Below are 27,817 nucleotides of genomic sequence, written 5' to 3'. Positions count from 1 at the left end.
CTTCACTGACCATGCGTTTACGAAATGTGTTGTTTCACCACAAAGGTAGGAAAACGCAGTGTAGACTATATGCAATTAAAAGACAACTTAAACTGTGACTTTTTTTATTTACAGTAAAATAAATGTTACATTTAACAGTATATTAACATTATGTTTGACATAGTTTGCCAAACATCCTAAATCTTCAAATGTGTATCATATTTATCTGAATTTGTGATATAGTTCAGTGCCTGTAAGTACTGATAAACAGTGCCTGAGTACTTCATAAAAAAAAATGCAGATATCTTATAATGTAATATTAAACCAAGTAGCCTTACGCATGCAAAATGAAATGAATCTTTACGAATTATAAGAAAATTGTTTTGTGAAACAAACAATTCCAACAAAGAACAATAATATCAAACAATAATAATGAGAAATTAGTTTTCAATTAAAATAAATATGTTGCTTTGGTAGTACATAATGCCAAAGTCACAAAATACATATTCTTGAAAAACAGTGAAGAAAAAAGTTAAGAGGCAGAAACGATTTCTGAAAAGTGCATGGCTTTCTATTTCTTAGGTGCAGAAATATTCTCAATGCCATTTTACATACAATTGCAATAAAAGTTTGAACATTTTCCCCACATAAGGTGAACATTTTCCCCAGATAAGGTACACATTTGTTATCATTAAATATTTGCATTTCTTTAACATAAAAAAAAGGATATATCTTTTCAAGTTGCAGTTAGACCGAGGTAACCGAGGGTGAGACAAGGTTACTTTCTACTGATCATTTAACACAATTATCTAACACGGTTATCGCATCGTATAAAAAAACAATGAGAATGTGTGTGGATAATACTTGGACACATAAATATGTTTATAAAGGCATTTGGATATATTGCAGTCAACAATAGGGACCAAAATAAGCTCTTATTACATATATTTTTTAAGACATTTAGCGACACTTTTCTTTGAGAAAGTATTTTCTTTTTTAAACGTTAAGGCTCGGGTGTGGTTCCACGTCGCCGCAACGCAATGGGGTTTACAGATCCCCTTACGTCCTTGCGCCCCTCCTTGCGTCCACCGTAAGGGCCTGACGTGCGCCCCCAAAAAAATGTTAACCTTCTGTGGAGGCGACGCAGCAGCAGGGGCTGTGATTGGTCCACTCACCAAAACCAGCCCCAGAAACAAAACAGGTTCATGTTTCTGCGTCTGGACGTGAGGAGGATCCGTAAACCCTCTTGCGTTGCGTCGACGTGGAACCATAACCAAGGCCCAGACCCATTACTACCCCTTAGCCCTTCCCCTTACCCCTCCCCCATGTTTTGAAGGGGTAAGGGGAAGGGGTAAGGGTAAGGGGGGGAAGGGTAAGGGGTAGAAATGGGATTTGGCCTAAGGCCCAATCCATTCTACCCCTTACCCCTTCCCCTTACCCCTTCAAAACAAGGTGGAGGGGGAAGGGGAAGGGGTAAGGGGTAGAAATGGGATTGGGCCTAAGCCTTTACACGTGGCTCTCTTACGGACTATATCTGCAGGTTGATGAACGGTGCGAAGCCCACCACGTCCTGCAGCAGCACCAGGGCCCGCTGCAGAGGAGGCTCCACGTCGATCTCCACGTTCCTCTTGCGCAGCGGGTTCAGAGTGGACTCGGTCACGTTGTGGCAGTGGTTCACCTTGAGGGACTGCAGCTTTGGACAGTACTCCGCCACGGTCCTGTAAGGACCCGAACCCCAACGCAAAACACAGTGGGCATGGTTATGTAAGAGTCAGGGGCAGAGAACAAAGTGAATGTGTATCAAGTCCTGAATAGACCCCTTTTCGCAAAGGCATCATTATAGGTTAAAAACAGGTCTCAATTCATAACACTGCTAATGGGTCGGCTGCTTTAATGTGCGGGCGCACGGGTAGAAGACCAAACGAGTGAAGGAACCACATACGTGGACCATGGACCATGGACCATGTGCCAAGGTACATAAAAGTAGCAAGCAAATCAGTAGTGATATGAGCGACAACTGCGTTTGTCCTACGATGGCGATGGAGGGAATCCAACCTCTAGGATTGGAATCGATTTCTGGATATGAAAAAAAAGTAGACATGATCGATACACAGTACAGACTTTGCAGCAAGGAGGCCTTAGTGCCAGAAGCTTTCGTTGTGTTGTCAGTTTTATTGTTGGTTATTATCATGTTATTCCTAGCTAATGTGCCCATTCTTGTCTTGATACGGTAATATTCTTTGCATATTAATAATGTATATAAAATTCCAAAAAACAGTTCAATTTTGCAGTTCAAATTCTTTCGGCAATCGATCCTGGCCCTGCCTAGTACAATGACGGTTTGTGTCATTCCGAGTCTGCAGAGAGCCGGATACCAACCTTAAGAAGAAAAGTTCTGTGTGTGCATTACGAGTCCTACCTGATGGACTGGTTCCCCACCCGCAGGCAGCCCGTCAGGTCCAGCTGTTCCAGACTCCTGCAGTGCTTGGCGACTTCCTCCACAGACTCGTCGGTGATGTTGGCGTTGACGGCCACCGACAGAGACCTCAGCCGCAGACACTTCTTGGCGAGGTAGCAGATGGCCTCGTCCTTGAGCTGGCGACAGGCGGTGAGGTCGATGGACTGGAGCCCCCCGCAGTGGTCGGCCAGGCTGCGTAGGGACAGGCTGTCCACCCACTCGCAGTGCGCCAGAACCAGGTGCTGGAGCTGCACACAACTCAGGGACACCGCCACCAGGGAATGGCGGGTGAGCCGCACGCAGCCCCTCATGTCCACTCTTAGCAGGTGCTGGTTTTGGCCGATGACTGGCAGCAGCTCTTTGTCCGTCACCCACTCTGCACAGTTATGAAGTGACAGGTTCTGGAGAACTTTGTTGTCCCTCAACATGTTACAAAACGCCTCCTTGGGAATGCATGTGCCAATCTGTAGACGTTATAACAAGACACGGTTTTAATGTTTCAATTACACTGATACAATCGAGGACACTACATGGATCGTTTGACATCACCGCGTGACCTACCTGTGACAGATCGAAATTCCGACAGTTGGCAAGGTACACCTGAATGAGAGCTTGGAACTGCTTGCTCACTCTTTGGAGGCTTGCAATGTGTCGCAATGGTAAATGGCATAAAATGTGTGGAACTAATACATCCTCCCAGGGCAAGTCCAAAATATGACATCTGCAAAAGAAAAGTAAAATGAAGACTGGAGCAAAGAACAATGCTTATATCATATTTTCACAAAGATATATCCAACCTATTTTCCTAGCAAGTGGAATAATGTCGATCGTAAACAATGCATTGTGTGTGATTCACGTTGAGTGAGTAGGAAGGTTTCTGCATGTCCCGTTGTGCATCGTTGCATGCCTGTCTATTGGTTGGATGGCTGGTGGCTGAAAGCTAATACTAGCAGAACAGCTAGCCCAGCTCTCAGGTTGTGACATTTGCTTTGAAATAATGTATTTTAAGAATTATTTACAAAACGCACATACTTTAACTCCAACGCATCTTCATCCATGTTGAGCATGTAGGGATAATGTATAAGCACTACTGAATAGGTACTCATTCGGCTGGTACACACCCGGCTAAAAATCTCGCGATCAGACTAGAAACGGGGTTTCGTTGATTTCCGGGTTTGAATACATTATTCATTGGATGTCTGGAAGAATGCTGTGACATTTCAATCATGGTAATGACTATAGAAACAGCCCACATAATAGCAATACAAATTTACAGGTAACAGATATGACTCAGAGACGTACAATATTTTACTTAAGCATCACATATAGTTTACCGAGGTGTCCTATCCCAATTTACTATAGGCCTACCTGAACTCCTTTTACCTCTGCACCTCTGATGGTATATTCTTTGAAAAGTGATTTTGTTTGGACTAAAAGAATGAATACAGTGTTGTACTATTAAACAACTAACTGCAATTCTATAAAGGTTGAGGCTGTGGTTAATTAATTCATTTAATACATTTAACATTGACAGGAAATAGTCGAATATTGTGTGTGTGTGTGTGTGTGTGTGTGTGTGTGTGTGTGTGTGTGTGTGTGTGTGTGTGTGTGTGTGTGTGTGTGTGTGTGTGTGTGTGTGTGTGTGTGTGTGTGTGTGTGTGTGTGTGCGCGCGCGCATGGTCCTGGGAGCCTGCGTACGGGTGTGTGTTTAGGCAGTCCTGTGGCCTATGTGTAGAAGAACAATTGAGCATAATGTCAGTAGTTCCCTTCTGCGTTGGGGAATAATGGAGTCAACCATGCTGACAAACTGCTGACCTAAGAGTTGTCTTTCAGTGAAGAAGGTGAGCAAACAGGGTGGCAAACTTTCTCCCCCACAACGAGCCGCACAAGCTCAAGAACCAACATGTGTGATAAATCCATCTATGATTTTATGGCAGAAAGCCTTGATGGCCAATCTGTACCACTCAGTAAATACAGGGGTAAGGTGCTTCTGATTGTCAACCTGGCCACTTTCTGAGGCTCGACAATAGAGGAGGTAATACTTGATAGATACAATCATAACACGATGCATAAATGTGTGTTTGTGCATGTGTGTCCTCTTGTTAATAACAAAATTGGCGTTGCTGCTACTTTTTCCTCTTCAACAGCACCACCGACTGAATGCACTGATGGATATGTTCGGGGGCCTCCACTTCACTGTTCTAGGGTTCTGCTGTAACCAATTTGGTCTCCAGTCGCCAGGCAAGGCAACGTTAAGGCTTCCACTATCCCACTATATATATAAATATTAATAGTATGTCTTGGAAAAACGCAGTGGAACACTCATTATTCTTGAAACGCCATCTTCTAACGGTTTGAAAGAGGAAAACCATATGGCTTGAAATGACTACTGTGTGTAGAATACTGTCTCACAATATTTCACGTTATTTTGTCTTGTTCTTTCTTTACATCCTGTTTTATTTAGTATTTTGTATGTTTTCTTTATGCTGCAGAGGTGAACAGTGAAACACTAAATATTCTTAAGTATGTGCGACCAGGAGGGGGATTCATACCCAAGTTCCCTGTGTTTGGGAAGGTAGAGGTGAACGGGTTAGGCGAAGAGCCACTTTTCACCTATCTCAAGGTAACGGGCAGTTTATTGGCTTATCCCTAATGCCCCATATATGGAAACAAAATATTGAATATCTACTCTGTCAAGTCTAACGTCTATTAATCCCTGCAGGACTCTTTGCCTTTTGTAAACCCTGTTATTGGAGACATAAAGAAATTCTATTGGTCACCTATCAGAGTCAATGACATTCGATGGAATTTTGAAAGGTTTCTAATCACTGCAGATGGTGTGCCATTCAGACGGTAAGAATAAGTTAATATTCAGATTTCAAAATAATGTGGTTGAGCACAAATACTATTCAAAATACATATAGACAGCCTTGGTTGTTTTCTCTTTCAGTTATGAACTTCACTGTCCTGTTTCAACGGTGGAAAGAGATATTGCTGAACTACTTTAGTAGTAAATGTCTTAATTTTCCCAAAATGTGTGTTCAACATCAGTGGTAGAGTGACGATCCCTCTGTAAATGCAGACATGCACCTGAGCTGGATCTGATGGGGAGGGTGAGCCTGACACAGAGATTTAGTGCATTCACTCTGAGGACTGCTTCCCGTGGACCATTGGTGTTGAATTTGTTTATCGGCTCTCAATACAGCCATGTTGTAAATCAAACATCAATAAGTATGTGCTAAAATATGAATAAATAACCTTTATGCATCTATGTTGTTTGTATCCTCATTGACAATTTCAGGAAATCAGATAGTTTACACAAGTTCTACTTTGATTTGTTTCCTGGCATTAACTGAGAAGTTGTATACATTTTGTTCTAAATTCACATGTGCGAATGCATAATATAGGCCTAACCGATTTCTGATATAACAACTTTTGAGAAATGTAGTGCTTCAAACACAACAAGCATTATTCTTCACCACAACTCTTGTGCATTACTCGGCATTTCTTCTGTTTGAATTATGGACCGACAGTTAATAAAGAATATTTTCTATTCTTTATAATTAGATTCAGCACTATAACTTTGCTTTTCGTAGGACCATCTGCCCCTTTTCGCGACCCATAGATTCACACGCACATGCGCGTTTCGTTTGTATCGCAAAGCAGCCAGTGTCAAAAAATGGCTGGTGTTGGCTTTCAGCAGTGGGTCCGGACCCTTTCAAAAGGGAAAATATCTGGTATTTCAGGGCTGCTGCCGGCATGTAGATCAGGTGAGATATTGACTTATTTTCCCATCAACATCGGAGCAATATACCTTAATAATTTACTTGCATTTTGAAGCACTTGCCCCGATGTCAACATAACCTTGACGGGCTATCAGAAGCTAGCGCTAGCAATAAAAACCCAGTAACGTTTTACTGTCAGATATAACAAGATGGATCCAACCCATTGGTTAAGTTGTCATCTTATAGTCTTTGTAAATAACAACGATTTAATTGTGGTTTTCAGCCTCTGGAGTTTCGAAGGATATGCTACCTGGAGCATTCCCCAAAAGTCCCGAGGAGATTGCCGCTGCAGCTAAGAAATACAACATTAGGGTTGAGGACTATAAACCAATAGCTGACAATGGCGAGGGGTACGTCTTTAAATCACAGACGTGTTTGCATTGGCCTTCTATAATCGGTTTTGGACTATAATGTTTTTAACGTGTTTATGTTTTTAACGTGTATTCGGTCCCTTTCTGAACGTCATCACTTAACATGAGGATGAATGAATTGTTGAGATTGTTGCAACTAATCTAACGTTAGTTTGTATGTCTCTGTAGATACGGCGACTATCCTCAGTTGCCAGATAGATCTCAGCAAGATAGAGACCCGGCGTATCAATGGGACCATCCTGACCTGAGGAGGAACTGGAACGAGCCTGTAAGACTTGTAAAATGTATTGCTGTTCAAGTTCAACCAGTAATGGTTATGTTTCTTACTGGGCCTAGCAGTCGTGTTGGGTCAGAATATTTTTTGACGGAATTTGTTGGAGGTAGTCCTCATGTTAGTTTGACACCTAAATTGTTTAAGCTTGTATGGCTGGAATTATGTTAGACTCATCCATAAAGTGTAATAGTCATTTAAATTACTGGACAATATCAGATCCTCGCCTTAATTGTTGAATAGGGTTGTCCCGTTTTTGGTATCCTCCATATACATGGAATTTCACAATTGAACAACAACCTTGTTTGGCTTTATTTTATTATGCCAAAATGAATTCTGACATACTGTGGACTGTGTCAATGTGTTACTGAACTGTAATTTGGATAGTATAAGCATAGTGTCTGTTGATAGCTTGAGAGTTAATGTAACCTATACATGCATTAATCAAATTTTTTTTGTTCTGGATCATTTGCAGATGCACTGGGACTTTGACATGTTCATCAGGAACCGCGTTGACACCTCTCCCACTGTGGTTCCCTGGTCAACAATGTGCAAACAGCTCTTCGGGTTTGTCGGATTCATGCTGTTCATGTTCTACCTTGGGGACAAATTCCCAGCTTACCAACCAGTCGTAAGTACAGTTGAAATCATTCCATGTTCCTTTACCATACCCACACATGCCATAATATATTGTGTTATTTCCTGGCTTTTAATATTATGGATGTATGGTAGGGAAGAAAGGGGGCAGAGGGAGCTTTTGTTAAGCTGAACATTTGTTTTTGGTTCAGCAATGCAATTAAAAGTACGCACCAGAAACATATTTTTTGGTTCATCATGAAGCATATTTGTACAATATATATACTTTTTAATGGAATTCAGTCACTTCATCTGACTTACTTAATAAACTGAAAGTGTCAAAGACACTTGAGTTTCCACCCAGTGGGTATACCTTCAAATATACTGATGTTTCTGAGCGAATCTGACCATGAACCATGCACATTAGTCTCGTATTTATAGGCTTAATCAGCACCAAAGCCATTTTTACCATGTTTTGTCAGAAAATCGTCTTTATTATTTTTATTATTAACTCTTTCGTATTGCAATCTTCTATCTTTCAGGGACCCAAACAATTCCCCTTCAACAACCTGCACCTAGAGAGGGGTGGCAGCCCTGATGTGGAACCAGAAGAAGTCAAGAATTATGAAATATAATAATTGAAGACCTTCGTGTGTATATGTACAATTTCTTCCATTAAAAATCTTAAACATTGTATCTTTTTGTGTTACATGTTTGAATAATAATTATAAACGAGGCAGCCTGTTTACAATTCTATTTTTACGTTCTGACAAAACCAGAAGTATTTCCACTCACATCAACTACGTGTTCATGACCTTTTGGATTCAACCAAGTGTAGCTCTGTACAAAAATCTTCCAAGTTAAAGAGAGACAAAAGGTGTGATGAGGACATCTACACGTTCAGAAGAGGGAGGGTGTAGCTCTGTACAAAAAATCTTCCAAGTTAAAGAGAGACAAAAGGTGTGATGAGGACATCTACACGTTCAGAAGAGGGAGGGTGTAGCCCTGTACAAAAACCATAAGTTACAGAGCATAAAAAATAATTAACAGTATAATAAAATGCTGTGTTAAATGTTCATAAATAAATAGAGTTCATAATAATAAAATGGGTTAAAATGTGTGCGGGTTAAAAGCATAAATATAATACGTTTAATAAAACTATTTACAGTTAAAAGATAAACACGGCTTCTTCCTCTTTTATATCCTGAATTCACAAATATTTTAGACTTGATAAACTTAAAGACCTTTATATTAATTTATCTTTTAACTGTAAATAGTTTTATTAAACGTATTATACTGTTTACTGTTAATTATTTTTTATGCTCTGTAACTTATGGTTTTTGTACAGGGCTACACAAGTATTGGCGAATTGTTTTACCCATGTCGGCCACCGTAGCGAAGTGACAACACGCCACGGCAAATAATTGGGTGGATGTCAGTGGCTAAGCCGCTAGCATTTTTGCCTATCCAAGCTAGCTTTGTACATTTTCTGGTGATCAGGGTGCCATAACTGCATTTAAAGTCTTGAGTGAGTACATTGTTAATATCGAGCCTCCAATTCTGATTTGCAAGGGGTTATACGTAGGTATAACAAGGGGATGGATTGGTTCAATTCATTTCCTGCTAGCTAGCAGTAGGTCTGCTCAAAGTCTGGAGCTAACCGACTGTCAAAGTTTAAACTATCAGCTATCTTTCTGATCGCCACCAGAGCGAGATTAGAATGAGTGTCTGCTGAGGTTTAAAACCTTGCAATGGTTGACATCTTTGGGTAAAAATGTTCAGTCGTTATTTTTCTTATTTCGACTAACCTCAGTAGTCGTACGTGAGCTAACAGTGCTACATGAAGGGAGATGTGTCCAGCTTATCTGTGAATGAAGTGTCGCTACTGTTAAATTCTCCTTCGAGTCGATTATATCGCAGCATATTTATCATAGATGGCGATTATAAAGGACCTGGCAGCAAGCTAATACATCATGTTAACAGTCGATTGATTATTAGCTATTTCATGCCCGTGTGTATAATGATGGAGACCAACTCATTGCATTTAAAGGTGTATCAGATCCATTTATATCAAGGCAAAACATGAATATTTGTATAAATCATATTCCTAGCTAATGTATGTCGACGGAATAAGTTCCATTCGTTAACTGGTTTCTGTTTCACAATCCAGGGAATAGGAAGTGCTCGCCTGAAGAGGAAGATGAGGCTGAAGGAGATCCAGAGGACCGCCCACCAGGCTTGGAGCCCTGCTTCGCATCATCCCATCTTCCTGGCCCTAGGTAATTAACTCGTCTTGTTTCCCTAAATGTTACATTTAATTCACTATAAAGCTTACTATCACCGTTTATACAGAAATATATCATAGCTGGTGTTTTTGTATTCAGAGTTTGTAGTGCCTATATATTATGTGTATTATACGTAATAGTTGATTTGTTTGAAGGCAGCATATTTCTATTTTTTTATTTTTTATTTTAATGTTTTTGGTTCATTTACAGGTACATCAGCACAGCAGCTTGATGCCTCTTTCAACACCACTGCAGCCCTTGAGATATTTGAGATGGATTTTGCTGATCCCTCACTAGACATGAAGCTAAAGGGTTCCTTGCCAACCACAAACAGGTGAACTACAGTATTTGGAGCATAGACACAAGCAATATGTGCACATAGACTCAAAATTGTCAAGTAGTTATATTTGTTCCATGCACATCGATCATACAAGCATGACAGTGGTAAAAATGCAATGTGGCAATTGTGCAACAGAATTATCTTAAATAGGCATAGTTTGAATCAAACTATTGACTGTTAACGTACAGTTGTTATGAATGGAGATTAAAGGATATCAAATACTTCTGTGTTCTTTAGGCTGCATAGTATCGTATGGGTGAATTTTGGATTGGGAGCAGATGGTACTGGAGGAAGACTGGTCAGTGGCAGTGAAAACGGTGCAATAACGGTCTATAACGTGGAAGCCATACTAGGATCTGCAGCAGACGCCGTAGTAGGACAATCGGACAAGCACACAGGCCCAGTGCGAGCACTGGACTTCAACCCCTTTCAGGTAATGATGCTGGCCGGGGCCTTGTACTCTTGTCTTCTATAGGAAGGTTTCAAGTGATGTTGCACACATTCCAAGCCGCCATCTTGGGGCTTTCTCACCATAATAATAATAATAATATTAGTTGTAGAATAGTAGCTTTGGTTATTCTAGAGGTTTTGGTCAAGAAGAGGGCTGGCTGGCTCTCGGCTGACCCTTGGCGGGCTGTCATGGCTCTGTATCATACGCAGTTCATTATACGGGTATCTCTAAACACATCTCTCCTTCAGAGTAATCTCCTGGCGTCGGGGGCAAACGATTCAGAGATCTACATATGGGATCTGAACAACTTCAACAATCCTATGACGCCCGGAGCCAAGTCCCAGGTGATTATACATTAGAACCTGAGGCTGCTGACGTTATAAATAAAGTTCAGAACATCCTCAACAAGGCTTAAAGTTAAGCTGTTGTTCTCTGTTTTCCTTGTAGCTTATAGAGGTAAGAATGCTGGTCTCGTTTTGTTTGTTTGAACAATTGTTTGTTTGTGGTGTGATGGTGATCTTGGTTTGTTGGAGAATGCTAATGCCTTACTAATCTCAACTTTTGAGTGGTGTTGTCCAGCAAAAAGCTGAATTAATTTAAAGAATAAGTAATGTGGTATAAGCCAATGTTTAATATAGGATTGATTTCATGGGGTTATCTTTGAAACTGTGGAATTGATTTGGTGAGAAAAAAATGTGGTTTGATTATTACTGCTGAATTTTTCTTTTGAGTGCATGCGTTTGGATTTGCTGTGTATATTTCTGATATAAGATTCAGTAGTATTGGCAATTGAGGATTCAAAAGATCTGGTAAAAAATGTAAATATACACAAATAAGTATAGTTACCTTTCCAAATACACACAAATCCAATATATATATATATATATATATATATATATATATACAGTTAATCAGTCTTGCATATTTCTCAGGCCCCCATGCATTAATCTCATCCCGTCTTCTCTCACGTCTCCAGCCTGCGGAAGACATCAGCGTTGTCTCATGGAACAGGCAGGTGCAACACATCCTGGCCTCTGCCAACCCCAGTGGGAAAGCCGTTGTCTGGGACCTGCGAAAGAATGAGCCCATCATAAAGATCAGCGACCACAGCAACAGGGTGTGTAGTAAAATGCAAATGTCTCTTGCTGTTTATACAAACACTGACCTGATGTTAGTGTTTGATCATAGTCAAATACCCACTTAAAGCTACATTACGTCAAACATTTGGGTATAATAGAATAATTGCGTTTTTTTATATAGTAATGTGCATCTAATGTGGAATTACTAGATGCTTTTCTATTCCAATTACCCCAAATAATAATAATCTGTCAGTTATTTTAACAAATTTGACCTTCCCCGACTCCGTCCCTTGCGGAGACCAGGCTGTGGGCTGATTTTTATTATATCTGGACCCGGCTGGTTTTGCCTGGGAAATGGAAGGAAGTGACTAAATCTAAATGCAAATAATGGCACAAATTTCTGTTTGTTCATAACTACATTTTTTAATTTTATGAAGGATTATAACCATCATTATTTTATGATTATTATTATCTGAATCCACTGAGCTGCACTGCAGTACTATGAATGCACGAGTTTGAGCAGGCTGCAGTTCACGTACCAGCCAAAGGGGCCAGTAGTGAGAATGAATTTATGATTACTCATAGTACCTTTTTAAAGCTGTGTAGGATTGAGTGACATCCAGTGTAACAGACTTGGCAGATACTCCATCAACCTCAACGCTAGATGCCACTAATCCTACACACTGCACCTTTAAGTCGATTCTGTGACAGGCAAATGGTTGTAGGTGTTTTTATCCAACATTGTTCGTCTTGTGTGTTGTGTGGTTGCTACAGATGCACTGTTCAGGAATGCTGTGGCACCCTGAGGTGGCCACCCAATTGGTCCTGGCCTCGGAAGACGACCGCATGCCTGTTATCCAGATGTGGGACCTGCGTTTCGCTACCTCCCCTCTCAAAGTCCTGGAGAACCACACGAGGTAGCTCTTTAGCATGTTGCCGTGCCGACCACTGAAGGGCATTTACATATACATTTAGGACATTTAGCAGACGCTTTTATACAAATTGACTTGCAGTAAGTACATTTGTCAGAAGAAAGAGAAACAACAATATATCACTGTCAGTACAGTAAAGATGTTGACCAGAATATGCATTGTGATGTGGCATGCAACAGACTGATGTGAAATTAAGATATAATTGGATTTCTTCTCACCTTCTTCTTGACAGTGATTTTAGTTCTAAAATCAGTTAACGCATCAACAGTCATCTGTGTTGTTATTGTGCATCATTGTACTAACACTTCACACAGATATTACCTGATCCTATCATGCAATGTGTGTTTTTATAAGGGGAATCCTGTCCATTTCATGGAGCCAGGCTGACCCAGAACTCTTGCTGAGCAGCGCAAAGGACAACCGTATCCTGTGCTGGAACCCAAACACAGGGGAGGTGGGCGGGAACTAGCACGCCGAAGCATCCATCCATGCCATGCAATATTTTTCCTCAAGCTCATGATATTTAGGGTTTTATTGCTCTGAGCCTATGGGCTTAGCTATAAGCAAGCGTTCACATGTGTGAGAGATGCATGTGTCACGCAAAGCCGGTTGGAGTTCAGCATGTTTATCTACTAATTAATCATCAATTTCAAACTGCTCCATCTGTCTGTTTCTGCCAACAGAGGCATGCCAACTGCTTTTGCAGCCTCCCTCTCTCTGCTACATTTACATCATTACTAATATCATTGTGAGCCCTAACGCCCCTCTCTGGCTCCAGGTCATCTACGAGCTGCCCACCATCAACCAGTGGTGCTTCGATGTCCAGTGGTGTCCCAGGAACCCGGCGCTGCTCTCCACCGCATCCTTCGACGGCAAGATCAGCGTCTACTCTGTGATGGGCGGAAGCCTGGAAGGCCAGCAGCAGAGCTCTGTGGATAAGGTATCCTCCTCCTTCCTCCTCCTCCTCCTCCCCCTCCCCCTCCTCCTCCTCCTCCTCCTCCTCCTCCTTCTGCTGTCTCCTCTTTATCTACGTGGACAACATACTCTACAGGGGAACTAAAGGATGTGTTAACCGGCAATAGTGATGATCAATACTGAGTGATTAATTAAGGATTACGACTTTGCTATTCATCAGTTTGTCTTTGCTCTTTGTGGGTGTTGGGTGAGTGGGTGATCAAAGGCTACACAAATACGTAAAAATAGGGTATTTAGGGATAAGGCATCTTGATCAAGGATACCTAAAGCGTGCTGCAGACATATGGCGGGCGAACGTAGACTGAACCATTCCGGAGGCTCCACACCCCAGCCACCAGTTCTCTGGACGTCCTTAATGTATATATGTTGAATGTGTTTGTGGGCGTTGACCTCCTCCAGATCTCCTCCTCGTTCGACAACATGGATCCCTTCGGCATGGGCCAGACCCTCCCTCCCCTACAGGTGCCCCAGCCCACGGCCCAGACCACCGTCGTCCCCCCGCTCAAGAAGCCTCCCAAGTGGGTGCGGAGGCCGGTGGGGGCGTCTTTCGCGGTGAGTGCCCCGCCACGCCCCTGCTTTGCCCCTTCTTACCCTTCGTCATGACCCCTGAATCTAAATGAAGATGCTCCTCTTGATTCCCCGTCTGCAAGTCTCTGTCGCAGGGTCGAAAATGTACTTTAAGGATTTGGTTTTGTGTTGCCGGAGTGGAAAACTCTTAACAGCCCAGCAGTTGTTGTTCTAATAGGTCATCCTTAACGGTTGCACCTGCAAAATGTTCAAATCCCTCCGCCATTGGCTGGGTCTCTGGGTGTTAACGTTGGACCCCCCCCCCCCCCCCCCCGTGTCTTTCCCCCCAGTTCGGCGGTAAGCTGGTGACCTTCGAGAACCCCCCGCCGGCCCCGGCCCAGAGCCCGCAGCCCGTCCCGCGGCAGGTGTTCGTGAGCCAGGTGACCACGGAGACAGAGTTCCTGCAGCGCAGCCGGGAGCTGCAGGCGGCCCTGCAGGCCGGGACCTTCGTCCACTACTGCCAGGCCAAGATCCAGAGCGCCCCCTGCGACGCCGAGCAGGACATCTGGAAGTTCCTCATGGTGGGCCTCCTATGGAGTACAATGTGTTACAGTGTGTTACTATGTATCACCATGTAGTACAGTGTGTTACAATCTGTTACTGTATTACAGTGTATTACAGTGTTACAATGTGTTACTTTTTATTACAGTGTGATGCAATGTGTTGCAAGTTGTTAGTGTATTTCAACTTATAGGTCGTAAGACAGTCTTCTAACAAGATGGGTGAATTCTTTTGTGTGTTTCGTCCTTTTGAAATGCACAGGTGAACTTTGAAGACGAGGCTCGTGTTAAATTCTTGAGACTTCTGGGCTTTAGCAAAGATGAATTGGAGCGAAAGGTAGGAAGACGTTTTGGGAGTTTTGTGTTCATATTGATCTTCATAATCGATGCAGAACTTTTAATCGGTGTTAACGTTAACTATCAACGTTTGACTATGTTTGAAGATTTCAAAATGCCTGGGGAAGAACTTCCAGCCCAATGGACACGGAGTGGACGCTAAGGATTTGGCTGAGAAGATGCAGCTGCTCTCCACGGAGGTATGTAGCCCACCATGCATGAAGTCTGGTATGCGTCCCGCCGTTGTCCCCTGCTTTAAGACGAGTCCCTCCACCTCAGCCGGCCTCTGCAGACTCAACAGTGTGATATAATGTGAACGTCGACGGTTGTGTTTCCAGAGGGCGGATGAAGCGGGCGCTGTATCCGACACCGGCTCCACATCGCCCACAGACTTCTTCAGCCAGATCCCTCAGGACAAACCCAGCTTCCAGATCCCAATTTCATCTGGTGAGTACAATGGCTTCCCTTCTTTCTTTGTTTTCCTTTCTTTCCCTCTGACTTTGTTTCATTCTTCTTTCTTTTTCTCTCTTGGTTTGGGCTTTATCTTTGACCATCTCTCTCTGTTTCTTTTTTCTCTTTCTTTGTTTCCTTCTTTCTGTGTTTCTTTCTCTGTTTGTTTGTTTGTTTGTTTGTTTGTTTGTTTGTTTCATTCTGTCTGTCTGTCTGTCTGTCTGTCTGTCTGTCTGTCTGTCTTTCATTGCTGTTTCCTCCTCTTCCTCCCCCTTGCTCACCACTCCTCCCCCTCTCAGACACTGACGGGCTGATCAGCCAGGCGCTGCTGGTGGGGAACTTCGAGGGCGCGGTGGACCTGTGTCTGAACGACGGCCGCTACGCCGAGGCCATCCTGCTGTCCATCAGCGGCGGGGAGGAGCTGCTGAAGAAGACCCAGCAGAGATACCTGGACACGCAGAAGAACAGCATCTCCATGGTGAGGCCGCCAAACCACAGCCATAGCTAATAGTGCCATGCACGCCCCATCAGCCTGTTGCTGTGATACGTCAACGTGCGATCCAATGGCCAATGCAGTGTCTGTGTATAGTGTCTCTGGTCATAGCCCCTCATATGCATGGTCTTCATGCTCAATATTTAAGAATGATGTCCCCCCTGTCATGGTTTACGCCTTGCAGTAGGAAACGACAGAATAACTTGTCAGGACCGGTGCCCCAGGTCTTGGGTTAGGCTGTATATTTTATCGTTTATCATTTAAGTATTTCTTTTCCACAAATTGTATGGGATTTAAAAAACGTATAGCAAAAATGAATATGCTACAAACAATCCATCCATCAATCAACACTCACTTTTTTAATCTCCCCAACACTAGCTAGCGTTGCTGTCCTTTCAGGAGCTACCGAGACACTGACCTTTCCCCCCACTGCAGCTCATCTCGTCGGTGGTCACCCAGAACTGGAGGGACATTGTGCAGAGCTGTGAGCTGGACAACTGGAAGGAAGCTCTGGCCGCTCTGCTGACCTACGCCCACCCTGAGGAGTTTGCCCCCCTGTGTGGTAAGCTTGTCATGTGATTTGAAGTACAGAGCACCAAGTTCACCAAGTTTCCTTGATTCCTCCTCGTGTCTCTCTTTGTGTTTAACACCTTCCCTGTATGTTCATGTGAACCCATCAGACACGCTGGGCGGGCGTCTGGAGACGGAGGGGACGGAGAAGCGCTCCCTGCAGGCCTGCCTCTGCTACATCTGCTCCGGGAACCTGGAGAAGCTGGTGGAGTGCTGGGCCGCGCAGAGGGACTGCTCCTCCCCACTCGTCCTGGAGGTACGGCGAATCCAACGCCCCTTCTTCATATGTTTGATACACAAGCAAATTAATGCAATAGCTTCTTCTTCTGTTGTTCTAACAAATAACTACAATCGCTTCTTCTTCTGTTGTTCTACTGACTGATAGGCTTACTCACGATCACAATACTGTTATAACAGAGATTAATACAATGACATTGCGTCTAGGTCCTCCGAATTAAGCTAGACATGTCAAACTGCCACAAACCATGTGCAAACTATTAAACGCCAAACAGCATGCGCGATGAATCAATATAATATAATATCGATCTTCCGACCCACCCCTATTTCTTTTCTGCCGGGGCCAATGTCATATGAGGAGGCTTTGGTCAAAAGCATCCCCCAAATGGCTAATCATATACATGGCTGTAGTGCTGAGCCTTGGGCTAAAAGCCGTATCCCCTGAATGACGCAGGATCTGGTGGAGAAGGTGATGATCCTGCGCAAGTCCATCGAGCGCCTGCGCAACAGCGAGGTGCCCCTGCAGAGCCCCACCCTGGCCGAGAAGCTCACCTGCTACGCCGGCATCCTGGCGGCCGAGGGCAGCCTGGCCACCGCCATGACCTACCTGCCCGACAACTCCGATCAGGTCAGTAGAACGGGGCTTTGGTCTTTAGTCTCCATACGTCTCGATGCGTCCCCACAGCCCTCATACACACTCATTGTAAGTCGTACTTCCTGGCAGGTAATGTACGCACTTATTGTATGTTGTACGTCAATGTACGTACGTCAATGTACGTGCGTACATTAAAGGAGCAGGCTATAATTGGTGTTATCAGCGAAACCTGTATTTTTCCTACGAAGAGGCCCCTTGTGAAAGTGTGTAAAACCTAACATACCCTGCATTCCAATACCCATACTACCATACTATTTAGTATGTCTGGAAAATATAGTATGCCAAAAATACTAGACTGTTCTACTACATCCGATAGTATGCATTTCGCAGAATGCAAGGCAACAAGGCTTGCATAGCAGGCATGGCTTGCATTCTTGCAAATCCTCAGGAGATACGACTGAGCCTGTGGAATACGATGGCTGGCCCTACAGGTGATCTTATCAGTGAAATCCCCTGCTAAATGTCCCGTTTGTATACATACTGTGTGCAACAGTACGTGCTTAATGGTAGTGCAGTATGTGCGAAGTAAAAGGAAAAAGTATGCGGTTTGGAACACAGCCATGGTCTCTCACGCAGTACGGAGAGAGATTGGCTGATGGCGCCCTGTGTGTCTTCTTGTCCCCCCAGCCAGGGGTGGTGTCGCTGAGGGAGCGGCTGTTCCACGCCCAGGCGGAGCCTCCCGCTGCCCCGGCGCCCGGCCCCGGCCCCGACCCCGCCCGGGCCGCCGCCCCTTACAGCAGAGTGGGCGTGGCCACCGCCAAGCCGGCCCCCGCCCCCCAAGCCCCGGCGCAGAACGCACAGATCATGGTACCCGCCGGCGCCTGGGGTTCATTGTTATGAGGCTGATGATTATCATCGTCTCCTTCATGATGTGAATTTAAAATATGAAAATAGACATGAGTTGAAAATATGAAGCTGATGAGGGTAAATTGAAACAAGAATATTATTTTTGTAATATTATCTAGAGGCAATACATATTGTCTTTAGAAATCTAAACTTTGTAATATATGGTTAATCAATAGCATATTATTTTGTGATATTATCTACAGATGAGTCTAAATATTTGTAAACGATAGCATAAATGAATTGTATGTTATCTTGGTAATATTATCACCAGACGATGTGTGAAGCGGTTCTGCCTCCCTCGTCCGTCCCTGACCTCACTATAATGACTCCTCCGCGTCCCCCGTGTGCGGCCCTCGCCCCTCTAGAGCCAGTACCAGCCCGTCCCCCCGGCCCATCAGATGGTTCCGGGCGGGCAGCGCCCCATGCCGGCGCTGTTCACCCCGCACGCCCCCGGCCCCAACCCCGTGCCCGGCCAGCCCCCCAGCGGCCACATGATGCGGCCCAGCGCGCCACGCCCGCCCGCCCCCACGCGGCCGTCCTACCCCCAGCATCCCGCTCCAGGATCAGGTTCGCCTCGACGTTCATTCATGTGTGTGTTTAGTCTCTGGTTGTGCGACCGCTGGTCCGTGATGCGTTCCCTCTCCCGGGCTCTGATGTGCGTTCCCCTCAGGGTTCCCCGCGGCCCACCAGCCCTTCCAGCCCTTCCAGCCTCAGCCCATGCACATGGCCCCGCGCCCCGCCTTCCCTCCGCCGGGGCCCTCCATGCCCGCCGCCGGCCTGTCGGGCCCCCCGCTGCCGTCCTCGTCGTCCGCTCCCGGGGGCCTAGGCTCCATGCCCACCCCGGGCCTGCCGCCCATGGGCTTCATGCCCTCCTCCTCCATGCCCAGCGCTCACTCCCAGGGGCACTTCCCCAGCATGTACGCCCCCGGGCCCGGGCACGGCCAGGGGCATCCTCCGCCACCCATGGCCGGGGCCCCGTACCCTCCACCCAGCCCCGGGTACCCGCCCGGGGGTCCCGGAGCCCCCGCTGTGAGGCCCTTCTCTCCAGCAGTCAAAGCTCCTCCTCCTCCTCCCCCCACAGGTAACCACCCCCTCCCCCCTGCCAGACATGCCCACATGCTGCGTGATGATGCAGTGTTGTTGAGCCTGACAGTGGTCGCCGGTGGGTGGGTTAATGTGTGCCCCTGGCGGGTCATTCTTTTCACTGAGATGCCCTTTACTTTCAGGGTTCTTCCCTTGGCTGGGTCCCCAGTCTGGTGATCAAGGTGACAGGGTTAGAGGTGGATGCGGGCTGGTAGAGATGTGTGTAGCGAGTGCTTGCTTCCCACAGCCCGATAGCATGTAGGAACACGAGTGTTGGCATGATGAACGGGAACACACTGTTTAATTTTGCAGTGGCCCCGTGATTATATAGTGCAGATTTTCCGGTTTACGCAGTGTGACGGACTTCGTCAGACTGAGCGAATCCAAACTGTAGGGATGCATTCAGAACTTTTGTAACCGTTAGGAAAACAGTGTTTCCATTGTCAGAGGTTTAATTTGCGTATGTAGGTCAGAAGTCACGTTCATTTGATTATGAAACAGGATAACTAATGTCTTCCCACTCTTCTCTCGCCAGTCAAAATAAGGAAAATGCCATGGAAAGAATTTCAGTATCTACTCAAAAGAGATTTTATTTGGAGAAATCTGGTCACTTTTCACAATTTCTGAGTCCCAAAATGCACATTTGGGTAACGGAGACACATGCATGAGCTTTCCCTAACCTGAGGTGGCCTGTATTGTTCAGGAGCTTTAGAAATGAGTCACGCTGCCTCTTGTCGGAACACAGATGGGCAAATGTCACTGGTTGGACAATAGGGCAGTGAAAGACACCACACGCGCCAAAGCCAGCTCAGTGACAGTTGAACGAATGAAGAGATAATGCTTACCCCGTTTGCAGTTCCATTATTTCCTGGGCGAGTTTTTCCTAGCGCTACGTTCATTTGTTTGATTCCTTTTTAATTGCATTAAGAAGCTTCCTTTATTGGCCTAAAAAGGTATGTTTTCCTGCTTGTGTGTGGCTAAGAGATGAAGGGGCTTTTTTTTTTCTTTTGGGGGGGGAAGAAGCGTGGTCAAGACTGTTTCTAACTGTAAGCATGCTCCGTTTTAGGGGGTCAAGATGGCTGGAATGACCCTCCTGCAGTGCGCGGTGGACCCAGGAAGAAGAAGGTACTTGTTCATGTCATTTTATTCTTTCTGTGCCCTGTGTAAGCGTTCACCATGAAGTGTGAAAGGAGGCACAACAAAGCACTTTTTTGACACTTAAATTATGTCAACTGGATATTACCTAGTGGTCTGACATAAAAATACCACAAACAATCAAAGTTTTATGGCTCGAGTTCAGAGGGCTGTTATAATAATAGATGGCTTGTAAGGCCCTTTGTGACTAATTGTTATTAAGGACCTTACAGATAAAATGTACTTGACTTGACTGTTCTTTCCCCGTACGAAGGTCCCTGATAACTACACTCCCCCGACCCCCATCACGGCCCCCGTGATGGGCTTCCAGGGCGATGCTGGTCAGCCCCACGACCACGCCCAAGTCCCTCCAGGGGCCCCACAGGAGCCCAGTGTTCAGGTGGGCGTCCTAAAACCACACCGAGACTTGTCACCACATCGCCCCTGTCTAAATTGATTAGCAGATGAATCACATCTATAGGTCAATTTAACAGAATAAGATGAAATAAAATAAATAACTGGAGTGATAGTAAGATGGAAAATGAGTTTGAACAAAACAAATGACGTAGTGAAAAAGTGACTTTCTGCCAAAAGTTATGGCGGCATGGGAAAAAAAGTGAAGCAATTGTACCTCCTCCACCCTCCTACAGCTCCTCCAGCAGCTGCCGGCCGAGCGAGTGGAACAAAGGGAGATCCCGGCCGAGCACATGATCCTCAAGAGCACCTTTGACAGCCTGGTGCAGCGATGCCAACTGGCTGCTGCAGACCCCGTAAGCCCCGCCTCCCCTGTACCGACAGCAGTTTGGACCAATGGCAATGGGGCTTGTACATCAGAATGCATCATGGGATTTCTTTGGTCTCTATGCTAGATACTCCACCTTATCGAGAGAGAGTTTTGGGTTCTGTAACGTCCAAAATGTAGTCAATATGCATAATCTAGGCTTATAAAAACTTTATTGCCACGTCTTGCATAAGAAAAGCTGTGGCAGTTTCCAACATTGTCTTCCTTTAAATAATTGTATGATTTAATTACTAAACAATGACCCTGGAAACAATACTTACAACACACCCTACCTAACATTTCAAAGCTCCTATGCTTCCAAAATGGAGACGGCCAGTGAGAAGGGATGTTGTGTACACAAGCCCTATGAGAGTGGACTTTTCGAGAGCTTTGTTTGAGTCTAATGAGAACAATGTCTTTTGTTCTTTTGGCAGCAAACCAAAAGGAAACTGGAGGATGCGGCCAAGCGACTGGGATACCTGTATGACAAGCTGAGAGAGCAGTCGGTGAGAGGTCACACGCAGCACATGTTCTACCGCACCGGCAATGACCCTGAAACGTTGCACTTATGCAACTGAATACATACCATTTCTGCCCTTGGTTCTACCTTAGAGTGTCCAGTTATTGGAGTTACTTCTTTTGATATTTATTCATAACTATTTTGCAGACACTTTTATACAAAGTAACCTGCAGCTGATTCAGACCCTTGTCATTAAGGAGGCGGGAGGAAAGGTGTTTCGGGTCTTTTTCTTGGATAGCTACAGGTTAGACTACGGACATTGGGGATCAAAACCTTTTTGTGGTTTTGAGACGGAACACCCCTTGCCGTTACACTATCCCATCCCCTAGGTTCTTATTCACACTCGTTCCCAGTCAGACGCTCGCTCCAAGTGTAAAACACCAACGGGTCTCTCCCATTCCACGGCTCGCTGGCTCGCTCCTCATCATGCCGGCGCCGCTGCCATGTTTCTCCCTGTTGTTGCTTACTTTCTTTCATACCCCCCCCCCCCCCCCCCCCCTCCCTCCCTCCCTCCCCCCCTCCCCCCCCCCCCCCCCTCCCTGGCCCAGCTCTCCCCCAGCATCCTGGGCGGCCTGCACGAGATCAGCCGCTGCGTGGGGGGGCAGAACTACCAGCGCGGCCTGGAGGTCCACACTCAGGTGGTGGGCAGCAGCAACTTCAGCGAGATCTCCGCCTTCATGCCCATCCTCAAGGTGGTCATGACCATCGCCAACAAGCTGGGGGTCTGACCGTCCCGGCCTGCTGGGCGCGGGGGGGGGGGGGGGGGTGGGGGTGGGGACACCCACACACCCACACACTCTCTCTCCGAAAAAGGGAGGGGCGTTAAAGATGGTATTTGTTATATAAATATATATATTAATATTTATTTCTTCTCTTTTGTGCTCATGATGGATGTGGTTTTTGGTTGTTTGGAGAATGGGTAAAGGATGTGCCGAGAGTTTAAAGATGAGGTAAGGTCGCAACCGTGGTCCATATTTCTACAATGAGATGAATGGTCGTTGTTTGGCGGGGGTTCAATCCTTAAAATGGTTAGTCGTCGTAACTTAATCGGCTGGTAAATATGTACTTAGAATGCAAAGATGCCCCGACGTTGTGATTAATGCTGTAGCTAGACACGCAGCACAGTGAAATAGTCCTCTTATTTCAGGTTCCCGTTAGCCACTTCAAGTTTTAAACAGACGATTAAAATAAAACAGGACATCACTCCGACGGAAGAAAGCACTCGGAACCGCGAACCCATAGAAATCCAGACCCTTTGACCTGGAATGAATGTCCTGAAATAATGACTGTATGTACCATAGTACCCTAGCCTCTCCCACTTAAAGCGTTGTGCCATTTGATGATTCTTGGGCCAAAGCACTGAACAGAATGTCATTTCAAACAATGTTGGTCTAGTCGCTGGATAGTTTACTTTCTTTGGCTTCAATTTTGTCATTTTGTGCTTGTGAGAGTTTAGGCATTTCCCTCGGAAACCTCTGTCCGTGATCATGCCCGTCTTCACCTGTGTACCTTCAGCTCCTGAGAGAACCGGGCAGCTCACCGATGTTGGTTCATAGATACATTTTCTATTGAATTGATCAATTTCCTCAACCACTGCTTTTGCAGTGTCTGTTGCGTTGTCTAATATATCCTATAGGCTGCCCTCCATTACAAAATGATTATATTTTTTGTTTTAAAACCATTGGTCGATTTGTCTGAAAAAAAATGAACGTAGTGAGTGCTGAAATAGAGGACAAACTGTATGGAAAATGGCTGGTGTGTTGTCATTTGATGGCGGTTCAACAAAGCTGGAGAGAATGTGTATATTATTGCAACAGAAGGCATTGAAGTGCCTCAGTGCTCATTTTGGTTGCACCGATATTTCTACAATCCATGTTGCTTTATGGTTTTATGTATTTTTCAAATAAACTAAAAATAAAGAAATAAATTCAAAACAGACAAATTTGATGACTTTGCTTCCATTCTGGAAATTTCTGAGATAAAGTATTTACTAGTAGTTAAGATGTCAGAATGCCAATGATCTCAGGAACCTGTTGTATTATTATAATGTCGATTTCGATTACACTTGATAAAAATTGCTTTAAGTTGGGCTGTTCTAATTATTACAAACACTACTTAGAACTACGACTATATACCGTTTAACGTCAGCGCCAAACTGCAATGCGGCTGTGTATTGCAGACTGCAGCCAAGTCCCGCCCTTAGGATGTTGGATGCTACATTTCCTGTTAGCCTACCTTGGTGGGGGTACGACTATTTATCCAATATAATAATACCGGTATGTTAATATGTACTGCTTGACTGCTATCTGAAGTGAAAAACCAGAAAAGTGAACAGTAGGAAAAGAAATGCTCTGAAATGGTATTCTAAATATTTGATGTATATGCAAATATGTATTCTGTCCAAACCAATACACTGCACACTTTTATGCAAAGCGTTAAGTCAATTCAACCATGAAGATGCAACCTAAAAAATATAAGAATCATGAGAGAACCGAAATCCATTAACTTAGGAAACGGCAACAGGTGCCACAATACAGAAACAGGTGATAGAGAACTTTCTTTTTCTTTTCTTTTTTTTAAGTGGCAGGATCCAGTCCGACCAGTTATTAATATATTTTTTCCTGAATAGGCTGCCATGGGGGACAGCTGGTGGGTTTCTAAGCCTCGCCATCGGGTCAAGAGAGCAGGTGGTTGGGCGTTGAAAAAAGTAACAAGGAAAGCACCTCATTGGCAGAGAGGATTGAGAAGGGGCTTAGAGTAGGGGATGAAGAGGGGGATACAGGACAGGTTGTGCCAGCAGGTGGGTGGGGAAATTAGCGTATTTCACCAATCTTTTTCACAAGATAGTTAACAAAATGGCGTTAACTTTAGGGGGTAGGGCGATCGAGGAGGGCGGAGAAGATAGCAACGTTTTGGGGTTGGGGAAGGACTATTTAATTGTAGTTTGAAAGAACAAGCCTTAGCAGATGATGAGTTGTAAAAGCAGAGTAGAAAATAAGGTTGTCAGCGTCCGCGTGGATCCGAACCGTTGTCTTTCAGCAGCTCGTAGGAATGTTGTGTACGCACGCAATGAGGCCCTATGGAGCAGCTCCATCCCAGACAAGACGCACAACATCACACCACCCTCGTTAGCAGCCAACAAAATCCCCCTAGAATGCTGTTCTCCACCATCACACCATCTTGATCTCCCCCCCAAAAGCCCTCAGGCGCACCTCAACCCCAGCTCCTAGTTCCTGGGCTTCCTCCAGGCCAAGTGGCACCTTGCTCCCCCCTCCCCCCTCCACACACATCAGCCACAGGGCGTGGCTCCCTCCACGGTGGCCAGTTCTCCTTCTCTGAAGAATAAGTCCCGCCTCCGAGGCTCCCGGTTCCCTCTGTCAAATGTTTATGGGAAATAACATGACATAAAACTAAAAAACATAAAACATATAACATAAAACATAAAACTGCAGTGGAAACTAAATGGAAAAAGTGTGTAGGTCAAAACGCGACACAGCTTTTACCTCTGAGCTCCCCCTGTGCTTACAGTCTTGGACAAGGCATGCCTACCTTAAAGGTGACAAACCACAACCATTGTGGTATAATATTATATATATATTTGTGCCTCTTCTGACATCACAAGTAGGTGTGACCACCTAGATGTATGACGGATAGATGAGCAACGTTGGCTACTGTCCACTGGGTAGGCTGGTAGACTGATCTATCCAGCACACATCTAGGTGGACACGCCCACTTGTGATGTCAGATGAGGCAGATTTTCAAAACGGCTTGTAATGGCTATTCACACTCACACCTGGTGGCATAATATGTCCCCTTTAACCTTGGCAAGCATCATGGTGGACGTTGTCAACTCCTCCATGGGAGCTGGCCTGGTACCCTCTAGCTTCAAAACTGCCGCGGTATCCCCTATCCTCTTAAAGGCAGGTCGGGACCCTGATGACCTCAAAGACGACCGATTGATCTCTTGACTTTCTTTAAGTGAGCAGAATCCTAGAAAGAGCAGTCGCCCGCCCGGCTCATGGAACACGTGTGCAACCACGAGCTCTGTGAAGCCCTTCCGACTGGCTTCAGAGCACAACGCAGTCCCTTGTGAACCGCCTGCGCCAAATACAAATCTGCATGGCATCTAACCTAGCTAAAGAGCAGTAAGACACATTGCTTGTGGTTTGAGGGCCCAATGGAACATTTAAATGGTAATAATAATTCAAGTTTTAACGTGATCCTAGGGACCTCCAAATAATGTCCAGAAAAGCGATTCAGATATTTTTATTTATCATAATCACTATCTTACTTGTGAGTTATGACCTTTAGTATTACAGACTAATTAGTAAGCACAATTGAACTATGAAGGAACCTCATCACTTGACACTAGGTCTTCTCGACACTGACGTAGACGATTACGTAGGAGGATTCCACAAGTTGCGAGCGCGGGCGAATAGCCGTTTTTGCTGTCAGTCACCTGAGCATAGTGTCACCATATGCAATTATATGGTACTTAGTATCATTGCAAACAAACGTAAACACTGATCCATGCAGCCCCACCTCACAACGGCCCGATATTAGTGTGTGACCCACTGCTCAGCATCACTAAACATGGGGTTAAACCATCCCAGGTACCCCAGGTAGTAACTTGTGATTATGTTGGATACATAGACTCTCAGACTACCCAGACCACGTCACTCTGCTTTTAAGCTTAAAAAAAGTATGTTCCACTAAATCCATGGTGTATATTAAATAAACGATGCATAGGACCAATACAGACAATGAAACTTTACTATTGCAATTACCTTTTTGAGTTACATTGACTGGACTGCCCAAAATAGCTTGGTCTATTGTGGTTTTTCCCTTTTTGTTGTAATCTCAGTGTTTGTTTAGGTCTGTTGTTTTTCCCTTTGGCTGTAGTTTGAGTCTTGTCTGTTGTTCCTTTCCCCTTTGGCTGTATTTTGAGCGTTTGTTTAGGTCTGTTGTTTCTGCCCTCGGCTGTATTTTGAGTGTTTTTCTGGGTATGTTGTTAAATATTAAGTACTTCGATTTGCCTTAGCTGTTGATGGATGGCTTCCTCATTACATGGAAGGTATGTTAGCATGCATTGTAATTGTACACTGCTTCAGTGTGTCCGTTTCAATTCCCCTTTGATGGTCTTCTCCTCAGACACATTCTCTGATTTGAGGTGGGAGGAATTTCGGCCACATGTGTAATTTTCAAGATATAAAGGATCTTGAGGCCAATGAACTTGTGAAGTTTTCTATGTACAAGTGAGGCAGATAACACACAATAATGTGCTGGAAAATAATCATTTTTGATGAGAATTGGTCAGTGGGAGTCTTTTTCGTGAAATATTTTTATCAGAATGGCACCAGCCCCAATAATATGATTTAGGCCTTTCGCCTTTGCTGACATTTCATCTTAATATTTAAACTTATATCACTTCACCAATAAGGGGTTTTAACTTTTGAGGCCCTTGAGTCCAAACGGCCCCTTGTCGGGGCGATGTCGTTATCGACCGGCTTGGATTGCCCACGGCATAGACCAACACCAAATAATAGAGAGAAAAGCTCCTGAGGGCTAGACCAGGCTACCGGCCTACAGGAGGTGGCGCCCTACAGCCGGAAAAGTTGTCAAACCAGTTCCAAAATATTTTGCGTCTAAAACGGTCCACCTCAGTCCGGAACTTGCACCGACTCGTCGTTAAGGCGGCTACCTCATTTTAAGGATTGGTCCAAGTAGTCACAAGTCAAGGATCTATTGCTGATTGGCCGAGTTGAATCAGACGCTACGGATCGCGCGCTGTGCATGCGGACGTGAGGCCTGGAGGCTGAACTGCAGTAACCTCGTGTCCGACTGCGGTGACGGGGATATGATGTAACTTTGCAACGTGCATGCCTCATGCCGGTTGCTAGAACAGTTCCACACCGCTGTGCTCTTGAGGTTCACCATCTCAAATCTGCTAACTACATTCAAACTTATGCAATTTGATGTTGCTCCTTTTTCTTTTAAGCGACTGCCCAAACTATAGGGGTCAGTAATATAAATAGAAGGGCGTGTCAACAAGATGTAGACTAACACTTTGCAAGTGTAGGAGAGTTGTTCAGAATGCATTGTAGACTACCGATTGCATTCAGTGTGCACAAAAAAAACAGTTT

The 27,817-nt window shown here is 44.8% G+C and overlaps 4 protein-coding genes across 5 annotated transcripts; 3 read left to right on the top strand and 1 right to left on the bottom strand.

Annotated features, from left to right (window-relative positions):
* Positions 1-87: 87 nt before the first annotated feature.
* fbxl15 (F-box and leucine-rich repeat protein 15) lies at positions 88-3,621 on the bottom strand. The gene is made up of 4 exons (XM_060036377.1): positions 3,470-3,621; positions 2,999-3,158; positions 2,399-2,901; positions 88-1,697 (listed from the first exon to the last, which is right to left on the bottom strand). The coding sequence occupies exons 1-4, from the start codon at positions 3,541-3,543 to the stop codon at positions 1,508-1,510; spliced, it is 927 nt and encodes a 308-aa protein (XP_059892360.1). The 5' UTR covers positions 3,544-3,621; the 3' UTR covers positions 88-1,507.
* A 665-nt stretch (positions 3,622-4,286) lies between these two features.
* gpx9 (glutathione peroxidase 9) lies at positions 4,287-5,701 on the top strand. Its single transcript, XM_060036380.1, has 5 exons — positions 4,287-4,472; positions 4,585-4,678; positions 4,930-5,060; positions 5,160-5,290; positions 5,388-5,701. Exons 1-5 carry the CDS (start codon positions 4,341-4,343, stop codon positions 5,443-5,445), a joined length of 546 nt encoding a protein of 181 aa, XP_059892363.1. The 5' UTR covers positions 4,287-4,340; the 3' UTR covers positions 5,446-5,701.
* Positions 5,702-6,048: 347 nt separating this feature from the next.
* On the top strand, positions 6,049-8,134 carry ndufb8 (NADH:ubiquinone oxidoreductase subunit B8). The gene is made up of 5 exons (XM_060036378.1): positions 6,049-6,207; positions 6,446-6,572; positions 6,762-6,861; positions 7,340-7,495; positions 7,983-8,134. The coding sequence occupies exons 1-5, from the start codon at positions 6,075-6,077 to the stop codon at positions 8,073-8,075; spliced, it is 609 nt and encodes a 202-aa protein (XP_059892361.1). The 5' UTR covers positions 6,049-6,074; the 3' UTR covers positions 8,076-8,134.
* A 669-nt stretch (positions 8,135-8,803) lies between these two features.
* Positions 8,804-23,616, top strand: sec31b (SEC31 homolog B, COPII coat complex component). Of its 2 annotated transcripts, XM_060036246.1 has the most exons (27): positions 8,804-8,968; positions 9,611-9,719; positions 9,936-10,059; positions 10,303-10,498; positions 10,765-10,860; positions 11,493-11,633; positions 12,370-12,512; positions 12,882-12,981; positions 13,306-13,467; positions 13,902-14,054; positions 14,360-14,590; positions 14,832-14,906; positions 15,013-15,105; positions 15,244-15,352; positions 15,655-15,833; positions 16,284-16,410; positions 16,529-16,674; positions 17,110-17,283; positions 17,938-18,117; positions 18,522-18,723; positions 18,827-19,237; positions 19,383-19,421; positions 20,306-20,364; positions 20,648-20,773; positions 21,024-21,143; positions 21,589-21,660; positions 22,223-23,616. In XM_060036246.1, exons 2-27 carry the CDS (start codon positions 9,641-9,643, stop codon positions 22,400-22,402), a joined length of 3,717 nt encoding a protein of 1,238 aa, XP_059892229.1. In that variant the 5' UTR covers positions 8,804-8,968; positions 9,611-9,640; the 3' UTR covers positions 22,403-23,616. The 2 variants fall into 2 exon arrangements, with proteins under 2 accessions (XP_059892229.1, XP_059892230.1); XM_060036247.1 differs by lacking the exon at positions 19,383-19,421.
* The last annotated feature ends 4,201 nt before the right edge of the window (positions 23,617-27,817 follow it).

This window comes from Gadus macrocephalus, chromosome 18 (assembly GCF_031168955.1).
Source record: "Gadus macrocephalus chromosome 18, ASM3116895v1".
Taxonomy (NCBI): domain Eukaryota; kingdom Metazoa; phylum Chordata; class Actinopteri; order Gadiformes; family Gadidae; genus Gadus; species Gadus macrocephalus.
The sequence above is the reverse complement of the archived record's forward strand: the minus strand, read 5'-3'. Positions and strand labels throughout refer to the sequence as shown.

What these genes read in the sequence shown, in the direction of transcription:
- sec31b (XM_060036246.1), top strand. Translation starts at nt 9,641, where the DNA reads ATGAGGCTGAAGGAGATCCAGAGGACCGCCCACCAGGCTTGGAGCCCT. An exon ending in GGAACCCAAACACAGGGGAG is followed by an intron (nt 12,982 to 13,305) that starts GTGGGCGGGAAC and finishes CTCTGGCTCCAG; the next exon opens with GTCATCTACGAGCTGCCCAC. An exon ending in AGCAGAGCTCTGTGGATAAG is followed by an intron (nt 13,468 to 13,901) that starts GTATCCTCCTCC and finishes GACCTCCTCCAG; the next exon opens with ATCTCCTCCTCGTTCGACAA.
- fbxl15 (XM_060036377.1), bottom strand. Translation starts at nt 3,543, where the DNA reads ATGAGTACCTATTCAGTAGTGCTTATACATTATCCCTACATGCTCAAC. An exon ending in GAAGATGCGTTGGAGTTAAA is followed by an intron (nt 3,159 to 3,469) that starts GTATGTGCGTTT and finishes TTTCTTTTGCAG; the next exon opens with ATGTCATATTTTGGACTTGC. An exon ending in GTGGGGAACCAGTCCATCAG is followed by an intron (nt 1,698 to 2,398) that starts GTAGGACTCGTA and finishes GGGTCCTTACAG; the next exon opens with GACCGTGGCGGAGTACTGTC.
- ndufb8 (XM_060036378.1), top strand. Translation starts at nt 6,075, where the DNA reads ATGCGCGTTTCGTTTGTATCGCAAAGCAGCCAGTGTCAAAAAATGGCT. An exon ending in ATAGCTGACAATGGCGAGGG is followed by an intron (nt 6,573 to 6,761) that starts GTACGTCTTTAA and finishes ATGTCTCTGTAG; the next exon opens with ATACGGCGACTATCCTCAGT. An exon ending in GGAGGAACTGGAACGAGCCT is followed by an intron (nt 6,862 to 7,339) that starts GTAAGACTTGTA and finishes GATCATTTGCAG; the next exon opens with ATGCACTGGGACTTTGACAT.